The following is a 16,898-nucleotide window of genomic DNA, read 5'->3' as shown; positions in this document are numbered from 1 at the left end:
GAGGGCCGGTAGCTATAAGACAATAATAAAAAAACTAGTTACTGACTCCACCAGCCAGTACAGCTTTTATGCATGGTTTGTCAAGCTGTTTCTTGGACTGTCCCTTTTGACAGTGTGAATTTTCAACCTCTCGAGGAAATAATTGCTGTGCGACGACAGTATCATACAGCCTACAAGTTTATAGAGTTTTACACAAGATTTCACCATCATATCTACATGATACTTTTCATTATACTGTTGACATCACTTCTTGTGTTGCTCATAATGCTCACCGCTTATTTGTACCGCGAGTTAGAACCACATTAGCAAAGAACAGTTTTTATTTTCGTGGTACGCAAACTTGGAATTCGCTAAGTCCCACACTTTATGAAGCAAGGAAACTGGTAGATTTTAAATTTTTATATAAGTCACTTCTATGTACATAATTGTGTGTATTTATAACTGTATGTTTGTCAGGACACTGCTGAAAATCAGTATTTTTATACTGAGCAGTCTTCCCTTCAAAAAAAAAAAAATATTCATCAATTTTATCCCTACCTTACCAGGCTGTCCACCGCCTTGTGACAATTTATGGAAGTTGTTTGCTCTTCCTGCTTGTTGGGGAGGTCTGGATATTTTTTTCCAACTATCACAAGTAACCATGAGTTAGCTGCTTCCCGTTGTATTGCTGAGCCTCTTTGTTTGTGCATTCATGACCATTCTAAGAGCTTTTTTGAGGCTCTTTCTTTCCAACAATCTGGAAAATGTTCTGTACACAAAGCAAAGTTAGAAACTTACTCTAATAATTCTTCTGAATTGCGTCAGCAGTTGGAACCCACACTGCAGCGTGCAGTAGAACTAGCATCTGTGAAATTGGCTTACAACTCTCCCCTTGGTTTTGCTCTACACAAGTCCGCCTTTCAGGATGCCTTGGCCTTGTGTTACAGTTGGCCTCCCCTCTGTACTCCAACTCTTTGTGCATGTGGGGCTCCCTTCTCTGTGGATCATGTGCTCTCTTGTCCAAAGGGGGATTACCTTCTCTTCGCCACAATGAGATAAAGGACCTCACTGCTACTCTTTTGACAGAGGTTTGCTCCCAGGTGTGTACTGAACCAGAACTGCAGCCTGTCCACAATCCCCCTGATGAGTTCCATCTTTCCACCTCAAATACTCAAGTAGGGGCTCGATTGGTCATTGCCATGAATGGTTTTTTTGGGGTAGTCGTTCTCAGAGATGTTTTGTTGATGTTTGTGTTTTTAATCCGCTTACCCCATCTAACAGTTCTTTTCCTTCTTTCTTCTACCTTTAAGAAGCATGTGAATATCAAGCGTCGAGCTTTTGGTTAGAGAATTCGTGAGGTTGCATGAACATGCTTTTTTTACACCTATCATCATGTCGGCAACAGGGGGGTTGGCTCATGAAGCCACAGTTTTCTACAGGCGTCTGGCTTCCCTCTTATTGGCTAAGTGGGGTAATGAATACTTTGTGGTCCTTGGTTGGCTTCGGTGTTGTCTTAGTTTCTCTTTGCTCCAGTCAGCCATTCAATGCATTCGAGGTGCATGCTCATCCATTTATGCTTACACCACCAATGGATTTAGTGCATGTGGAGTCCCGTCTGTCCGAGTAACATGCTGACAGAGTTACTCAAATTCTTATTTTCTCTTTCAGTTGTCCAGCGTGTTCCGTTCTTTGTGCTGGGGGTGGTAGGCAAGGGCAGTGGTTTGATTGATTTGATTTATTGTTTATCCTCTAGGTAATTGGCATAAGCCGTTCTTCCTTACCAGAGCAACTAAGTACATATACAACACACAGAGCAAAGCACAAAACAAATATACAAAAAGTACATTAGTTAATAATAACAAACTACACAACACAGGACACATAGCTACAAATTTAACACTCATAATTACTTAGCTAAGTATATAGATTTAGCATAATTAACAAAGATAGGACAAGTCATTGTACTAGGAAATGATGCTGTTGAATGGATTGAATTCCAATAAGCAGTAGCACTACAGCAAAAATATTTCCTAGTTCTGGAGAGCTTAAAATTACAAGTATTCGCAAAATAATCACCACAGCATGTGTTGTATGAGTGCTGACGACCAAAGGCAATTGGAGGATCTAATTGTGAAGTCTATTTTTGCTTGTAGTAGCGAAACATAGCAGCAATAGATTGTAATTGTATGATGTCAGGTACAGATAGCCAGTGCAGCTCTCTACGATGTACAGATATGTGATCAAATATATTTAAAGATTTATTTATACGGACAGCACGATTTTGCAATCGCTGTAAACAAGAAATTTGATCCTTCCTCAAAGGAGGACCCCACACTAGTAATGCGTAACTTATTCTCAAAAAGATTAGTGATTCTGTGAGTAATTTAAGGATGGAAAATGTCAAAGAGTTCAGATGAGTACTTAAAAAGTGAAGATAATATGCAACTTGTTTACATACATCATTATAACTTGATGACTCGTTTACATACATCATTATAACATAACCACTTATCAAAAATGATTCCCAAATATTTTTGGTGGTAGACTTCTTTTAGCTAATTGTCATTAACAATAATGGAGGGACATGACACATTTTGAGATGATTTAGGTGTAAACCACATTACAATGGATTTATTGATGTTAAGTTTCAGACGACTAGCAGGTATCCAATGTAAGGTCATGGGATAACTGCATCTTCACGGAGTCAAAGTCAGAACCACAGCAGATAAGTGTGGTGTCATCTGCAAATTGTAATAGTTTACCAAACTTGACAATAGAAGGCATTTCATTAACATAAATAAGGAACAACAGTGGTCCTAGAGCACTGCCTTGAGGGATCCCACCCTTTACAGTTGTCCAAGAAGATCGAAGTACTACCATTAAGTTTCACTCATTGGAGACGATTGGAAAGATAGTTTGTGAACCATGTAAGTTCACTCCTAGACACACCCAGCTCACTATTAAAGGTGGTTCGGTAAAATGGTGTGATCAAAGAATCAAACGCTTTGCGGAGATCTAAAAAGGCTGTGCACACAATTTTTCCACAGTCCTACAATATATCAACAGCATAAAAGGTGACCGGATTTGTGAAAAGGTACCTTTTCACATATTTTACATGCCAGCAAACAAAATGATGTAACACTTGACTCCTTATACTGATTAACTTGTTGTTAGCTTCACAATGCAGCCAGATACTTTAGTTGCACTCATGGAAAATTTCAGGCAATTACATGCTGTGATCAAAAAGTTATAAAACTTAAAAGTTCAAAAAATGGGTCAATTTTTTTTGTGTGAAAAAGGCACCTTTTTGCAAATCCGGTCACATAAGGAGGATTTGTTCAGTCTGTAGATTTTCCTTGACGATATGCACCCTGAAAGGAGCGCAGAAGTTTGTTGGATTCAAAGTACCGATTCAGTTGGTTTGCAACAATCTTTTCTAGGGTTTTAGCAATGACTCCCGGGAACAACAGAGATTGGACGATAATTTGAAGGATCATGTTAAGGTCCGCTATTATGCACAGGTGTGACATTATACTGCTTCCATTCCAGTCCATCAAGCCCGGGAAAAAATAATACAATAATATACACGTAGCTAGCTACTGCACGAACTTGTTAACTTGCCTCATAGAACGTATACGTAGTATAAGGTACGTACTAACTTACCATCTTCTGTTTGACTGCCCGCCCATGGAGAATACCACGTCAACCATAAAGCAGAGTGCTAGCGTAGCTACCAGCATTATTAACAAGAACAGCACTTAGCTATCCGCAGCACTGAAATATCCGAACCTGTTTTTATACGAGCTCAAGTAGGTAAATGACTAGTGAGCGGAGTTATCCGGAGAAAATTAACTGCTTTTTATGAATTTTGTGATTTGCATTGGATTGATTGATTCTAGTCATTATATTCTTAAAGATTTTTATAGTGTTCAAGGTCAGGTGCTTTGATGACATGCATACATAACTATGTTCAAGGATGGCATTCCATATTCTGATAGAAGATGGATGTAAATATTGGGCCATGGAAACAATAGAAGTTTCGTTTGGATGAATTCAAAATAAAAATATATTTAATAGGTGTTTGATCTTGCTGCCAGTTGTAGCTATGTATCTTATGTGGATGCAGAACTCGAAACTGGGTGAGGTAGTCGGTCATGGGATTAGATCATAACTTTGTAAAACATATAGTTGTTATTTAGGTTGGTTTAAGTTCTAGAGTTGGCCAGTTCAGATGACTTAACACTAGCTGTTCTGTTATACACAAACCGGCATTGATTCTGTTAATATCATTGACTAGATGTGGGGAACTAGACAGTTGGATACTTAGTAGCTATAGGTCGTGGCTGGCAGATGTAAGTCATGCAACAAGTTGACTACACAGATACTTGACAGGTTTCTTTGTAAGAAGGCTCTGACTTTGTTGGTTAGTTGAAATGTTTGATCACTGTATGATACCTGACCACTGATAGCTAATTATCTTATCACCGCCAAACATCTGGCAGTTGTACAAGCCTTGAATATTGTTAACACGTACAGTCTTCCTCAAATGTCATATGAATTACATTTGCATTCCTAAGGAAGCAAACATGATCATGTGTGTATAAAGTTTCTCAGCAAGTACCACTAAATTCTCTATTAGTTCCTAATGATTTCTTTATGGGTGGTATACTGTACAGGTATATGTGTGTGTGCTCTAGTGCATTAAATGGAACATGTGATAATCTGTTTTTCATGAAAGATATTTTTCACAATACTATAATTATGTGATTTGTACTCAGGTCAATGTTTATTCTAGGATAGGAATTTGGGGGATGACCAGGTGAAAGTCTATATGATAGCTAGTTACACTTGTCCAAGTGATGAACTAGTTAGTCATTTAAGGTTGTGCCATGAGTGTTGATTGTTGATTTGATTTTTGTGACTGGGTGAAACCAGATTCTAGTTAGTGATGTATGACTGTATGTTGAAACTGCTGAATAAACAATTTGTATGAGCATTTATTGGGTGTAGTTGCATGATACCACAAGGCACCAGCAAACTAAAATCCTTTTGTGAGGGAGGAGAGGGATGCATGGGGTGCTGAAGTACTCCAAATGTGCTAACTAGAAAGCTAGTGGAAGTTACAGTACAGGTACAGCTGCATCTTTAGCATACATATGCAGTGAAAAGATAGAAAGAGCAAGAAAGGCTAATTTCTTCTAGGAATCAACAAGAGGGGGTCAAAGTTATATTTCAGAAGCGAAACTGCTAAATAGCTACTAAACATTGAAATACTCTAATAGAACAGTCAACTACTCTAATAGAACATCCATCATTAAATTGCTTAAAAGTTACAATTCTATGTCTTTTATACACTGCGATCAGCTAGATAAGATCATTAATATTTGTGAAAAGCTGTAGGTAGGTGCTACAATAGAGGCATCTATAGTGGAGGCTAAGACAACTGGTTGATACAATTACATAATATAGTGGTTAGCTAGTACAGTGTGTGAAGCACACTCAGCATACAGAATTATCTGGTCCAGAGGCATGCCCCCCTGCAAGAAAATTTTAGAAATTTAGCTTAATAATTTTGACTGAACTCATACTGAATAAGCATTGTGAGCCTCTGTAACTTAGTGAAATTATTATTCTCTATAGCAGTGATAATACTAGCTAACTGTCATATATTAAAGGGCATACACAGGATAAATGCTGCAGTATATATGGTTGTGTTTAAAGGGCCTAGGAGTGTAACCTCCAAAAGCTGTAATATCCAACCCTGATGTCTACAAGAAATAATTTAAATTGCAGTCAAGAAAGTTCTGAGAATTTTTTTGAGAAATCATACAACTTTTGAGAAAGTTTGGGAAATTGTTAAGAAACGGGATATTATTGCAGTAAATTATTGAGAGAATTGGCCACTCTATATTTTAAACATGATAGTCAGCACAGGGAAGTTATTATATGCTATCAAGAATTGACATCTTGCACTGTCAGCAAAAATAAGAGAAAGGAAGACCTCATGAAGATATTGTGAGACAGACTGACTGGTTACTTGTCAATGCATTTCTGTGAAAAAGTGTACACCCTAATAGCTTTACAGCACTAGCTACCTTATTGCATGATGAACATTTCTGTAAGTTTGATGACAAAAGAATCTGAATGTTCCCTTCTTTTCATACATACTTCCTTTCAAGGTTATAGTATGTTATCATTTAGTATTGTGGTTGCTGTAGTTCAAAGGTGTAGTTTTCACTGTTTGCAACATACATAAGAAGCCAGTCACATTATGCAAGTCAGTAATGTACGTACCTTAGTGGCCAGTCATCACAATAGTCATAGACCGACCCCCAGGCATTATGCTAAGAAAGCAGTTTGCTCAGTTTAAAGATATGGGACACTTTGATATGTCATACTTAGTGATACAACATGAAGTTACAGCTTAGGAAATCTTTAATCTAAAAATTTCCACATCTTTAACCTATCACAAAATAGTAAACAGGACAACTAATATATATAACAAAGTAGCTATCCTTACAAGCGTGTACCGGTGTATACTGTATAGCCTATGCCATTTAATACTTGTTGAGTGGCTATATAAACCTCAGTCGTAATTTCACATATGTACCATACATAATGCATTGCATGTGTGTGTGTATATATATATAATTCCTGCAAACAATTAAAGTAGTGTGTGTTATACTGGTTACATATACATATACTGTAGCTATACTGATGATTGAGAATGTTACATGCATGAATATAAGTATATTATGTAATGTGCAGTACAGTATCACCATGCTGCTTTACGTATGTTGCATTGCAAATTCAGTGACTTTTAGTCTTTAATATCATCCATAATTTCTATGAAAGATTCTCGATATCGGGTAAAATCAATGTCATCATCATCATAATCTTTGACCTGGTCACTATAAAGACAACATACATTTGATGAATTACATACAGAACAAGTAGCTAGCTAGCTAGTAGGCAACAAAAATGGTGCAATATTCCACTAAAGCGGTTATGTTTTTCCATTTCTGCATTGAGTTTAGCAGCAAATGGTTGAACATCTGTTATCCACAGATTTACAAAATGTTGTTCTGGTATTCATATTATATTATGTATAATACCAACCAGTGGAAAGATATCTACAAAACAGAGAATTTATGTTATTCACATCCAGGCCTGTTGGTGTATTTCTTGTTAGATTTAGTGGCTATGATAGAAGCAAAGATTACTGAAAATTCACTACAATATTATGCAAACAACTGAATCAGTAAATTTAACTACCCTAAAAAAACACCTTTGCAAGATGTGTCCAAGAAACTACAAGTACCTGTAACCCAATGTACGTATAACAGCTCAGTTGTAGAGAAAGACCTAAGATAAATGGCAACTAAAAGAGCTGTTATCTGGATCGGCCAAGAATCAAATATACAACTAACTATAATTACCAAAGTTTTGATCCATGTAAGAAGACCTTGGCTGTAAAACAGGTGCACTTATGAAAGTAAAAGTAACTGGCAACTAAAACAGCTGATGTCTGAAGCAGCCAATTACAATTAACAAAAGTTTAACATTGAACCTTTATCATTCAGCTGTGTTCTACATTCACTCTTGCTGCATCCTAAATTAATCTCTTTTAACTTAAATTGGTTGGTAATGTGATTGTCTTTTTTAATAGTCAGTGTATTAGGTGGCCAAATTACCAGTCAATTAGAGTTAAAAGAAATTAATTTAGGATGCAGCAAGAATGAGTGTAGAACATGGCTGAATGATAAAGGTTCAATGTTAAACGCATGTAGTTAATTGCAATTAGTTGTATATCAACATTCATTCTTGGCTGCTTCATATATCAGCTATTTCAGTTGCCAGTTACTTTATTTTCATAAGTACACCTGTTTTACAGGCAAGGTCTTCTTGCATGGATCAAACTTTGGTAACTACAGTAAGATTGATTCTTGGCCATTCCAAATATCAGCTCTTTAAGTTACCAGTTATTTTTACTTTCATGAGGTCTTTCTCTACAACTGAGCTGTTTTTACAGATACTTGTAGTTTCTTGGATGTACCTTTTTACAGTGAAGATGTTTTTTGGGTAGATATCACTCATTTTGTCAGTGATATGCTCACAGAGGAACTGGCTGAAAATTCACTATTTACTATATAAGCAAACAACTGAATCAGTAAATGTCTACATTATATAATACTTTGAATTTTGCTTGGGCTAGATCAAAGGAAACGTGTACTTTGAATTTCTAGTTCGCTTTCAGCCGGCTATTACCAGAAGGAGTGCTTTATTGAACGAATAAAGCACTCTTTGTGGGCAATAAGGGCGGTTGCCCACGTATCTTAGTGCAGGCTAATATCCTGCGGGGCTCGCGCCAGTACAACTAATCACCCACGCCGGTGAAGGCTGATAGCCACGCCGCGCTGAGTGATCAATCACCCAACCAATACAAGTTTTACCTTTTATAGACATACCTAAATGCTTCGATGATGGGTGGGAGAAGGTAACGTTGCTGTTACGTTTGTTAATGTAAACGGACAAGTCCTGGAGATATCACGGAATTATTTCACCGTGACTCACAATAGAATCGATTGTGGGTTGCGAGCAAAACCTGCCAAAATACGCGATGAACGTCTACCATGCCAAACTATGGTGAAATACGTGTGAGTTACTTTGTTAAACTAGTTCGTGTGCATTCAGGCTGCTAATAATTCGTGCAACGCGTGTTAATTACGAGTCCTAGTGTATGGTGAAGCTACACGACTAGAAAGTTCCATAAATCATTTAAAGCATGGCCACATATACGTAAGGCATGTATTTTGCACTGCATGGTTGCATACATGATTACTGTGATGTTGTGTGGTGCCCCACCACCGCTAAGTTTACTGCACTGATTGAAAGAACTCACTCTAAGTTTATGAAAAAATTGCCAGCATTGTACCAGAGCAAGTTTTCCTTTACTTTGGTGGAACGTCGTAAGTTTCATACAGCTATACAGATCTTTAAATCTATTCACCAGAAGCTACCTTCGTATCTCCACAATATATTTCACTATTCCAGAGATATCACAGGTTAGTCTCGCGTGGCCAGACCGCTTTTTCTCCCACGGCGCTTATCGATTGGAAATTATAAGCGCCTGCTCGAAAAAGGTTAGTCTCGCGTGGCCAGACCGCTTTTTCTCCCACGGCGCTTATCGATTGGAAATTATAAGCGCCTGCTCGAAAAAGCGCTTATAATTTCCAATCGATAAGCGCCGTGGGAGAAAAAGCGGTCTGGCCACGCGAGACTAATCACAGGTCATATTGGTCGAAACATTAATAGACTCTTTGTTCCTAGAGTAAACAACAATTATGGGAAAAGAAGTTTTTATTACAGGAGAGCTATGATATGGAACAGTTTACCATCAACTGTTACTGAAGCAACCAACTTATCTAAATTTGTACGGTTATATCATGATAAATTTAGTTGATTGTATCTGTGTAGTTTTGTGTACTGTTCTTTGTATACCTTTTTGTGTTGTATGTTTATGTATGTATGTATGTATGTATGTATGTATGTATATATGTATTTGTGTATGTATGTATGTATGCTTGTTTCGCAGGGCTCCACTGAAAATCAGTGTTTTTCACTGAGTGGAATCCCTGTTTAAATATTACAATTACAATTACAATTACAATACAGCTGAGTAACTTACATATCACATATAGTAGCATTTCTCCTTGAGTATTCATTAACAACAACACCAAATTCATTTAATGGTATATCAGAATTGTTGACTGCTTCTTCAGTGTTTTTAGGTTTGCAGTGTGCTAACATTTTCCTGATATTGTTCTTGAACATCAGTAGCAAAATGATTACAAACAGTATTAGCGGCAATAGCACTACAAATAAAGTTATTCCTATAAGTACATCGGTCTTAGAACTATCAAGAACTGGTATCACCGAAACCAAAATTGTTAACAGTAGAATTACACCATCAAATGTATTCAGTGATTTTAGCTGATATAGTCTCAATAGTACTTGTACTGCAGCTATTAGTACACATGTACCAATTAGTATGTACTGAACTAGAACATTATTGGATGGGGTTGTGATGATTATTATTACTATCACCAGTCGACAAATCATGTAATAAGCTGCAAAATAACGATACTTGTCCTTGTAGCACCCCTGGAACTGGTCTAGTAGTGGTTTAAACCTGGTAAAATTTAGTCTTTGGTTAAGGAATGGTTCAAGTAGGAGTAGAAGTGGTAGACCAATCACAATCACTATTGTACATAACACTGCTACAATAGCATATGATAATTAAGTGACGACCATGAAAATACTCAATATCAGGAGATAGGTATGTGTAAATCGTATCCACATCTAAGAATGTCAGTGTTCTCATTAGCAGTAGTGAAGTAGTCGCCACTGAAGTGTATGATAATAACAGCAGAAGGCAAATGACATGGATAATTCCTCTACTGATGAATGATGAAAACCTGTAGGATACTCTTGCTAATAGAATTATTGCTAGAAGAATTAAAGAAACAGCAAAGGGGTGCACATAATGAAGGAAATGTTGGTCAATTCCACTCATTCCTTTCACTAAACAAAGTTGTCCTAGAAACTGTGGAGTTATTTTGAAAATGCTAGCTACAGTGTTAAAAGTAGTGAGAAGCCATTGTGAAAGGTATAAAGTTTGGTTTAGCAAAGCATCCAGTATGCTATAATAGTATGTGATAACATACAAATATCCAATTGGGACCTTGAAGTACATCATAATAAACACTGCTACAACTACAGCTATCCAGTACAAGACTGTTAATATCACTACCAGTACTGTCTGTCCTGTTGTACACTTCTCAGTTTTGACACATTCAGCAGAATCAAATGATAAAGTTAAACCTTCCTTGCAGTTACCACAAGCAGGACCAGATCTGTGTGATCTACACTGATTTGCTCTTAATGGTGAAAGACTATAGAATCCATCAGTAGTCTCACAGCAGCTAAAGTCACAATAGTTAACAGGACATACTGCTACTGTTGGTTGTCCATTCACACTACCAAACCAGTAACCTCTCTTGATAGTTGAATTGGTACCAGAACAAAACACAATATTGTTACCATCATAACATACACATTTCTGGGATTTCTTATAATGCCAAAATCCAGGGTGACATGGTGATAGTGCAACTATTAACATGCTAGAAAAACTACCTTCTTCAGATGTAGGACCAACATGAAATGCAATAGTCAGTGTGTAATTATAAGATGCAACAGATAAAGATTTGTTTCCAGTAATTCTAACGCCTTGGAATGCATTACTACCACATGATACTAAAATGTCATGTACACCATCAACCTGGTAGTTGGGATCATCCTCCCCAGTAACTTTAAATTGAGCTGCATTAGAAGGTTGATTGTAATAGTCAAATACACAAGCATCAAGAGTAATTTCTTCACCGAGCATTATATTATTTAAATAGTATACTTCACAATTTGGTCAGCATCATATCCATCAATACATATAGCTGGATGGTAAAGCTCAAGTTTATTTGGAGTAGCAGCTATTTCCTTACTAAACTGAATATTTTGCTGCAAATCTTCACGTATACCACTTATGCTATCATTTAGACAGTTGATATTACATGATTTTGTCACAGAGACGTATAGTGAATAACCTGCAATTCTAGCATAGTTATTATGAAACTTAGTACTAGACTTTGAACTATATTTTACTGTCTTTTGAGCAAGTTTTAGATACAATGCTCCACCATATCTTTCTGCTAGATTATTTGAGAATGTGATGTTGGAATAATTGTTAAATGTAGCGCTACATTGATCACTAAAGTAGACTGCACCACCATTTTGTAGAGCAGCATTATCATCAAAGATTGCAGTGGAATAGTGTCCAAATTTCATACTGGAACCTGATATAAAAACAGCTCCACCATACTCAGCAGTGTTATTAATAAAGTATGATGATGATGATGATGATGATGATGATGATGATAACAATGAAGTGTGTCCCACAAAATAAATATCTGATCCAGTTGTAGAATATATAGCTCCACCTTGATTTAAGGCTTTGTTGGTTATGAATTTTAGAGTGGAGGTTTCATTTAATAGAAGACCAGAATTATATGCATACAATGCTCCACCTTTTTGTGTAGCTGTATTGCCAGTGAATGTAGTGGATGAATTAACTGCAAATGAAACATCAGAATTATAGGAATGCATTGCTCCACCAAATAAGGCTGTATTATTAGTAAACTGCACCATTGAATTGCCTCTACACACAATATGAGAGTTTGTAGTAGAGTAAATAGCCCCACCATTTTCCCCAGCTTCATTGTTATTAAATATGAAATTTGTATTCCCTTTGAATATAATTCTCAAGTGATTCTCAGAGTATATGGCTCCACCGGATGTTGTGGCTCTGTTAGAAGTAAATGTCATCGTAGATGTCCCTTCAAATACAGCAGTAGATTCATCTTCAGTATATATAGCTCCTCCTTCCCGTATAGCATTATTGTTAGTAAATGTTAGTGAGGAGTGTTCTGTAACCAAGATGTCACACTTTCTTCCGTACATAGCACCAGCCCTTTTGGCAATATTATTAGTAAATGTTACAACTGATTTTCCTTCAAATGAAACAGTGACTCTAGTAAGTACATTGTAATTGAAAAAGAATATTGCTCCGCCAACCCATCCAACCTTATTTTCAGCAAATTCTACTTTGCAATTTTCTTTAAAGTGCATATCAGAGCTTTCAGCAGAATAGACAGCCCCACCATGGTACAACACAACATTATTACTGATAAACCTAACTGTAGAGTTACCTTTAAACAAAACAGTAGAGCTACGAAGAGACATTATAGCTCCACCGTGTATATTTGCAGTATTATTGGTAAATGTTACTGTTGTGCTCTCTTCAAATAAAACTTTGCTATAATGTCTACTGTTTATCGCTCCACCAGATATAGCATTATTAAAGGACAAAATTACTATAGAGCTTCCTTTAAATGAGACAACAGAATTAGAAGGAGCCCATATAGCACCACCACTTTGTATGGCATTGTTGGCAGTAAATTTAACTGTTGAGTTACCATCAAATACAATTTTAGAGTGACTACTGAAAATGCCACCACCATTAGTAGCATTATTGTGGAAAAATGTCACATTAGATTGTTCATCAAATACTACATTGGAATAAATGCTGTAAATACCACCACCTTCCTTTGCTGTGTTATCCTTAAACAATGTGATACCATGAATATGAATATTCTCATTGATAATATATATCGGGACCCCATTGTTGTTAGTGAACTCAGAATTCATTAAAGAAATAGGTTCATTAATTTTTTCAAGGCCATTGATATAAACAAGGCCATTGATATAAACAACACTTTCAGCTCTGCCATTATCACTAAATTTGCAATTGTGGATTTTTAAGCACATGTACAGTTGACTGTGTTGTGATAAATAGTAGATAGATGCACCATCCCCTCTATAATGGTTGTTATGGACAAACATACACTTGTTAATGTACACATCTCCCTTGATATTCGCCAGAGAAATTGCTTGCCCTCGTGATTGTTGAAAGGTGCAATTCTCAATTGCTATATTGGACATTTTGTGCATACCCAGCACTGGATTATTTTTGGAACCACAGTTTTTCCATACAATGCCTTCAACAATTATATTATTGCAAGATGAAACCTTTACCCCTCCATTATTATTACAATACACAGTGGGATTGTTATATCCTAGTATTGTGATATTCTCAACACCTACTATTGGTACAATTGAAGACAACACCACATCAGTTGTTATATATACCATAACATTATCAGTGAGACTGACCAGAGCATGTAAGAAGGAATCACAAGTACAGTTTCCAGTTGTGCAACAGGGAGATATTTCATCCTGACTAATTCCAGATCCATCACTCAAATCACCAGAGCCAGAGAATTTGATGTATTCTTCTTCCTCAACAGCAATAACCACTACAATTTCTTTGCTTCCTTCAGCATGTTGAATGAAAAGTAAAGGGAAAATGATTATCACTATTATTGATAGAAGCATTGTTACAGTAGCAGTCACCATTTCAGTTGGTTACTATATGCATAAAAACCTCAACAGTTGGAGTTATTTATATGTGATGGGGTTGGCAACATTACCACATTAGCTAACTATATATGCAATATTTTCAGTGGTAATAATTTAACCACCATATTTGGATTAATAGAATCTCCTATTGCCAAAACAATCCTACTGTGTATATGAAGGTAGACCATGTGCACTATATGGTCAGTTTTCAGCTACGTATAAGACTAACCCATATATAACTTTATATAAGAGAGACTGCAAGTATAGGCTACTGTGTATCCACACAAGTGTGAATGTTCTAACTGCTTTGTATACAGCAGTCATGGTATCCAGTACTCTCTAGTGATATGGTACAAAATATGCTAGATGAGGTTTCATATTGTATCAATTCACCACTCCCAGCTAGATTATGGACATAATTACATGAAAATAACAAGGAGAAAACATCCTGACCACCTGGTAGACTCCTGTAAGCGTTTGAGCGTAAATCAGATGGCTGCAGGTTCAAGGCTACCTAGATCCAATCATGGATTTTTTCTCCTTTCTCCAACTTTTCAAACACACCTTAAATAGCTAAAGTCTTTGAGCAGGCTGTAGGACCAGGTGTCCTACAAACCTTCAGCACTTGTCCTGTAAAGCATTAATAATAAATAAATAATAAAATTAAGTTCACTCCTCTTGGCATCCTCAAACCTTGCCCTGGTGATGTGAAAAATATTTATATTAATTACCAAATTGCTCAATATTTCTTAGTATTAAATATTGATTTAACACTTAAAAAGTACTTCATACATACCAAAGTGATAGCAGCATACTAATCAGCTATAATACTAATTTAACTATTATCTGTTTGCAATTGTAACTTTTCAGTGAGCTTTCACAAAGGAATATGTACAGAGATCAACAGTCACATAGCCACATGTATACTTTCTCATCATAATTGCATATGTGTGGCATTGTCTTGAGCACATGGAAATGCTAGAATAGAAATTATTTGTAAATACCAGTACCATTCCTTTCTAATTCACTTTGTACTATGTATATAGAGCATACAGCAGCTGCATGGACAGTCATGGCATGGCAGTCATGTATACAGCAGCATGGACATTAATTTTAAGTTTAATTTTGACAACAATTCTTGTATGATCATGCTTGATGAATTAAATGCATATACGTAGTTAATGTTACTCAGTACTACCAAAGTAACACATTACAACCACTGCACTTACTGTACATGGCTATTTACAATATAATTATATATCTACAGGTGGTTAAATAAAATAGTTAAAAAATTCTTTTGTGTGTAGATGGCACATGTTTGGTAATGCAGTAGCTTACTGTAACCACGGATGCTTCGAGTTTGCTGGCAAACTTCGAGTTTGCTGGCAAACTTTGTGTAATAACAGGTGGGTAAAAGTATTGAGCAGAATGCTTAGGTGCAATAGGATAGGGTAGTGGTTTGTTTTGGTGATTTTATTTGCAGTATGTTTTCAGTGTGTTCCCTAAAAACTTTCTTTACTTTCATTCTGGCCACTTCCTTTCTAAAGTTATGGTGCTGTAGTTGAATATAGTTTTCAGGTGTGGTGTTCAATGTTTGCAGGCTTTTTAATTTAGTGTATTTTAACAAATCCTTACAAAAACTCATAAAAACATTTTGGGTGGTTCTTAGGAAGAGCCATAGCTGGGTTGCTGTGGTACTAATTCTACCATATGGCTATAAATGTAGCTGTTTGTGAGTGGTAGATGTTACATATTTACTGTATTTACATACTGTATTAAACACAGTTCACTGCAATAAAAACTTTGCTATTAATTTTGTATATGAGTGATTGCGTGAGTTTACTGAATCAGCGTGAGTGAGTGAGTGAGTGAGTGAGTGAGTGAGTGAGTGAGTGAGTGAGTGAGTGAGTGAGTGAGTGAGTGAGTGAGTGAGTGAGTGAGTGAGTGAGTGAGTGAGTGAGTGAGTGAGTGAGTGAGTGAGTGAGTGAGTGAGTGAGTGAGTGAGTGAGTGAGTGAGTGAGTGAGTGACTTGAGTGGGTAAGTGTGTGTATTTGTGCGTGTGCACATGTTGGTTGCCGTGGCATATTCCAGGGGACAATGGTGATACCAGGAGTCCAGGACTCCATTTTATATTATTATTATATGCTCAAATATACACAGTCTAGTATTATTTGCCTAGCTACAGTATATACACCATCCTTCCACCATACCGAGCTGTACAGCTAATGTGACCTGAAACTTTCAAAACTAATGTACGAACTGACAATGATTACCAAACTGACATCACTGTGCTTAGGTTATAATAACTATATGCAGGTACATATTCTACACCCACAGCAAGCATGTTAACTTCAATTTATTACGAAGTAATAAATTACATTATGTGTTACATATACATACAAAGTGTTCTACAGTAGCTACTACTATTATTACCTAATTAGAAGGCATCAATACTGACCATAATATTATAGTAACATGACTATGAACAAAATGGCAAATTTCAGTTTTATCTGAAGTACGGCTACTGTCTTTTTTCACGTGATGCTCACTAGTGGACTTATGTATATACTCCCTGCAGAGAGGACCACCAGAATGTGGTTCTGAGCTAATAGATGCTTTTTGAGGTGTTTTTTTGCTGTGCATTTATTATGATTTTGCAAAAGACAATCATGGGCAATCCCTACTTTGAGCCACAAGCATGGTTCATGATACATATCTCCTAAACCATTACAGCTACAAATTCTTTAGAGATATACATTTAAAGTATTAGAATCATCATGTTCATAAACAGAGGGTGTATGGCCCTCCACTTTTATTGGTCACGACAT

General features: G+C 36.5%; 1 protein-coding gene across 1 annotated transcript; it reads right to left on the bottom strand.

The window, feature by feature from the left end:
* Positions 1–6,631: 6,631 nt before the first annotated feature.
* Positions 6,632–10,264, bottom strand: LOC136256254 (uncharacterized). The gene is made up of 2 exons (XM_066049181.1): positions 9,668–10,264; positions 6,632–6,890 (listed from the first exon to the last, which is right to left on the bottom strand). The coding sequence occupies exons 1-2, from the start codon at positions 10,099–10,101 to the stop codon at positions 6,800–6,802; spliced, it is 525 nt and encodes a 174-aa protein (XP_065905253.1). The 5' UTR covers positions 10,102–10,264; the 3' UTR covers positions 6,632–6,799.
* Between the last annotated feature and the right edge of the window lie 6,634 nt (positions 10,265–16,898).

The sequence above is a fragment of the Dysidea avara genome, chromosome 5 (assembly GCF_963678975.1).
Source record: "Dysidea avara chromosome 5, odDysAvar1.4, whole genome shotgun sequence".
In the NCBI taxonomy this organism is placed as follows: Eukaryota; Metazoa; Porifera; class Demospongiae; order Dictyoceratida; family Dysideidae; genus Dysidea; species Dysidea avara.
This window is presented reverse-complemented; position numbering and strand designations above follow the sequence as displayed.

What these genes read in the sequence shown, in the direction of transcription:
- LOC136256254 (XM_066049181.1), bottom strand. Translation starts at nt 10,101, where the DNA reads ATGATTTGTCGACTGGTGATAGTAATAATAATCATCACAACCCCATCC. An exon ending in AATGCTACTATATGTGATAT is followed by an intron (nt 6,891 to 9,667) that starts GTAAGTTACTCA and finishes TTGTCTTTATAG; the next exon opens with TGACCAGGTCAAAGATTATG.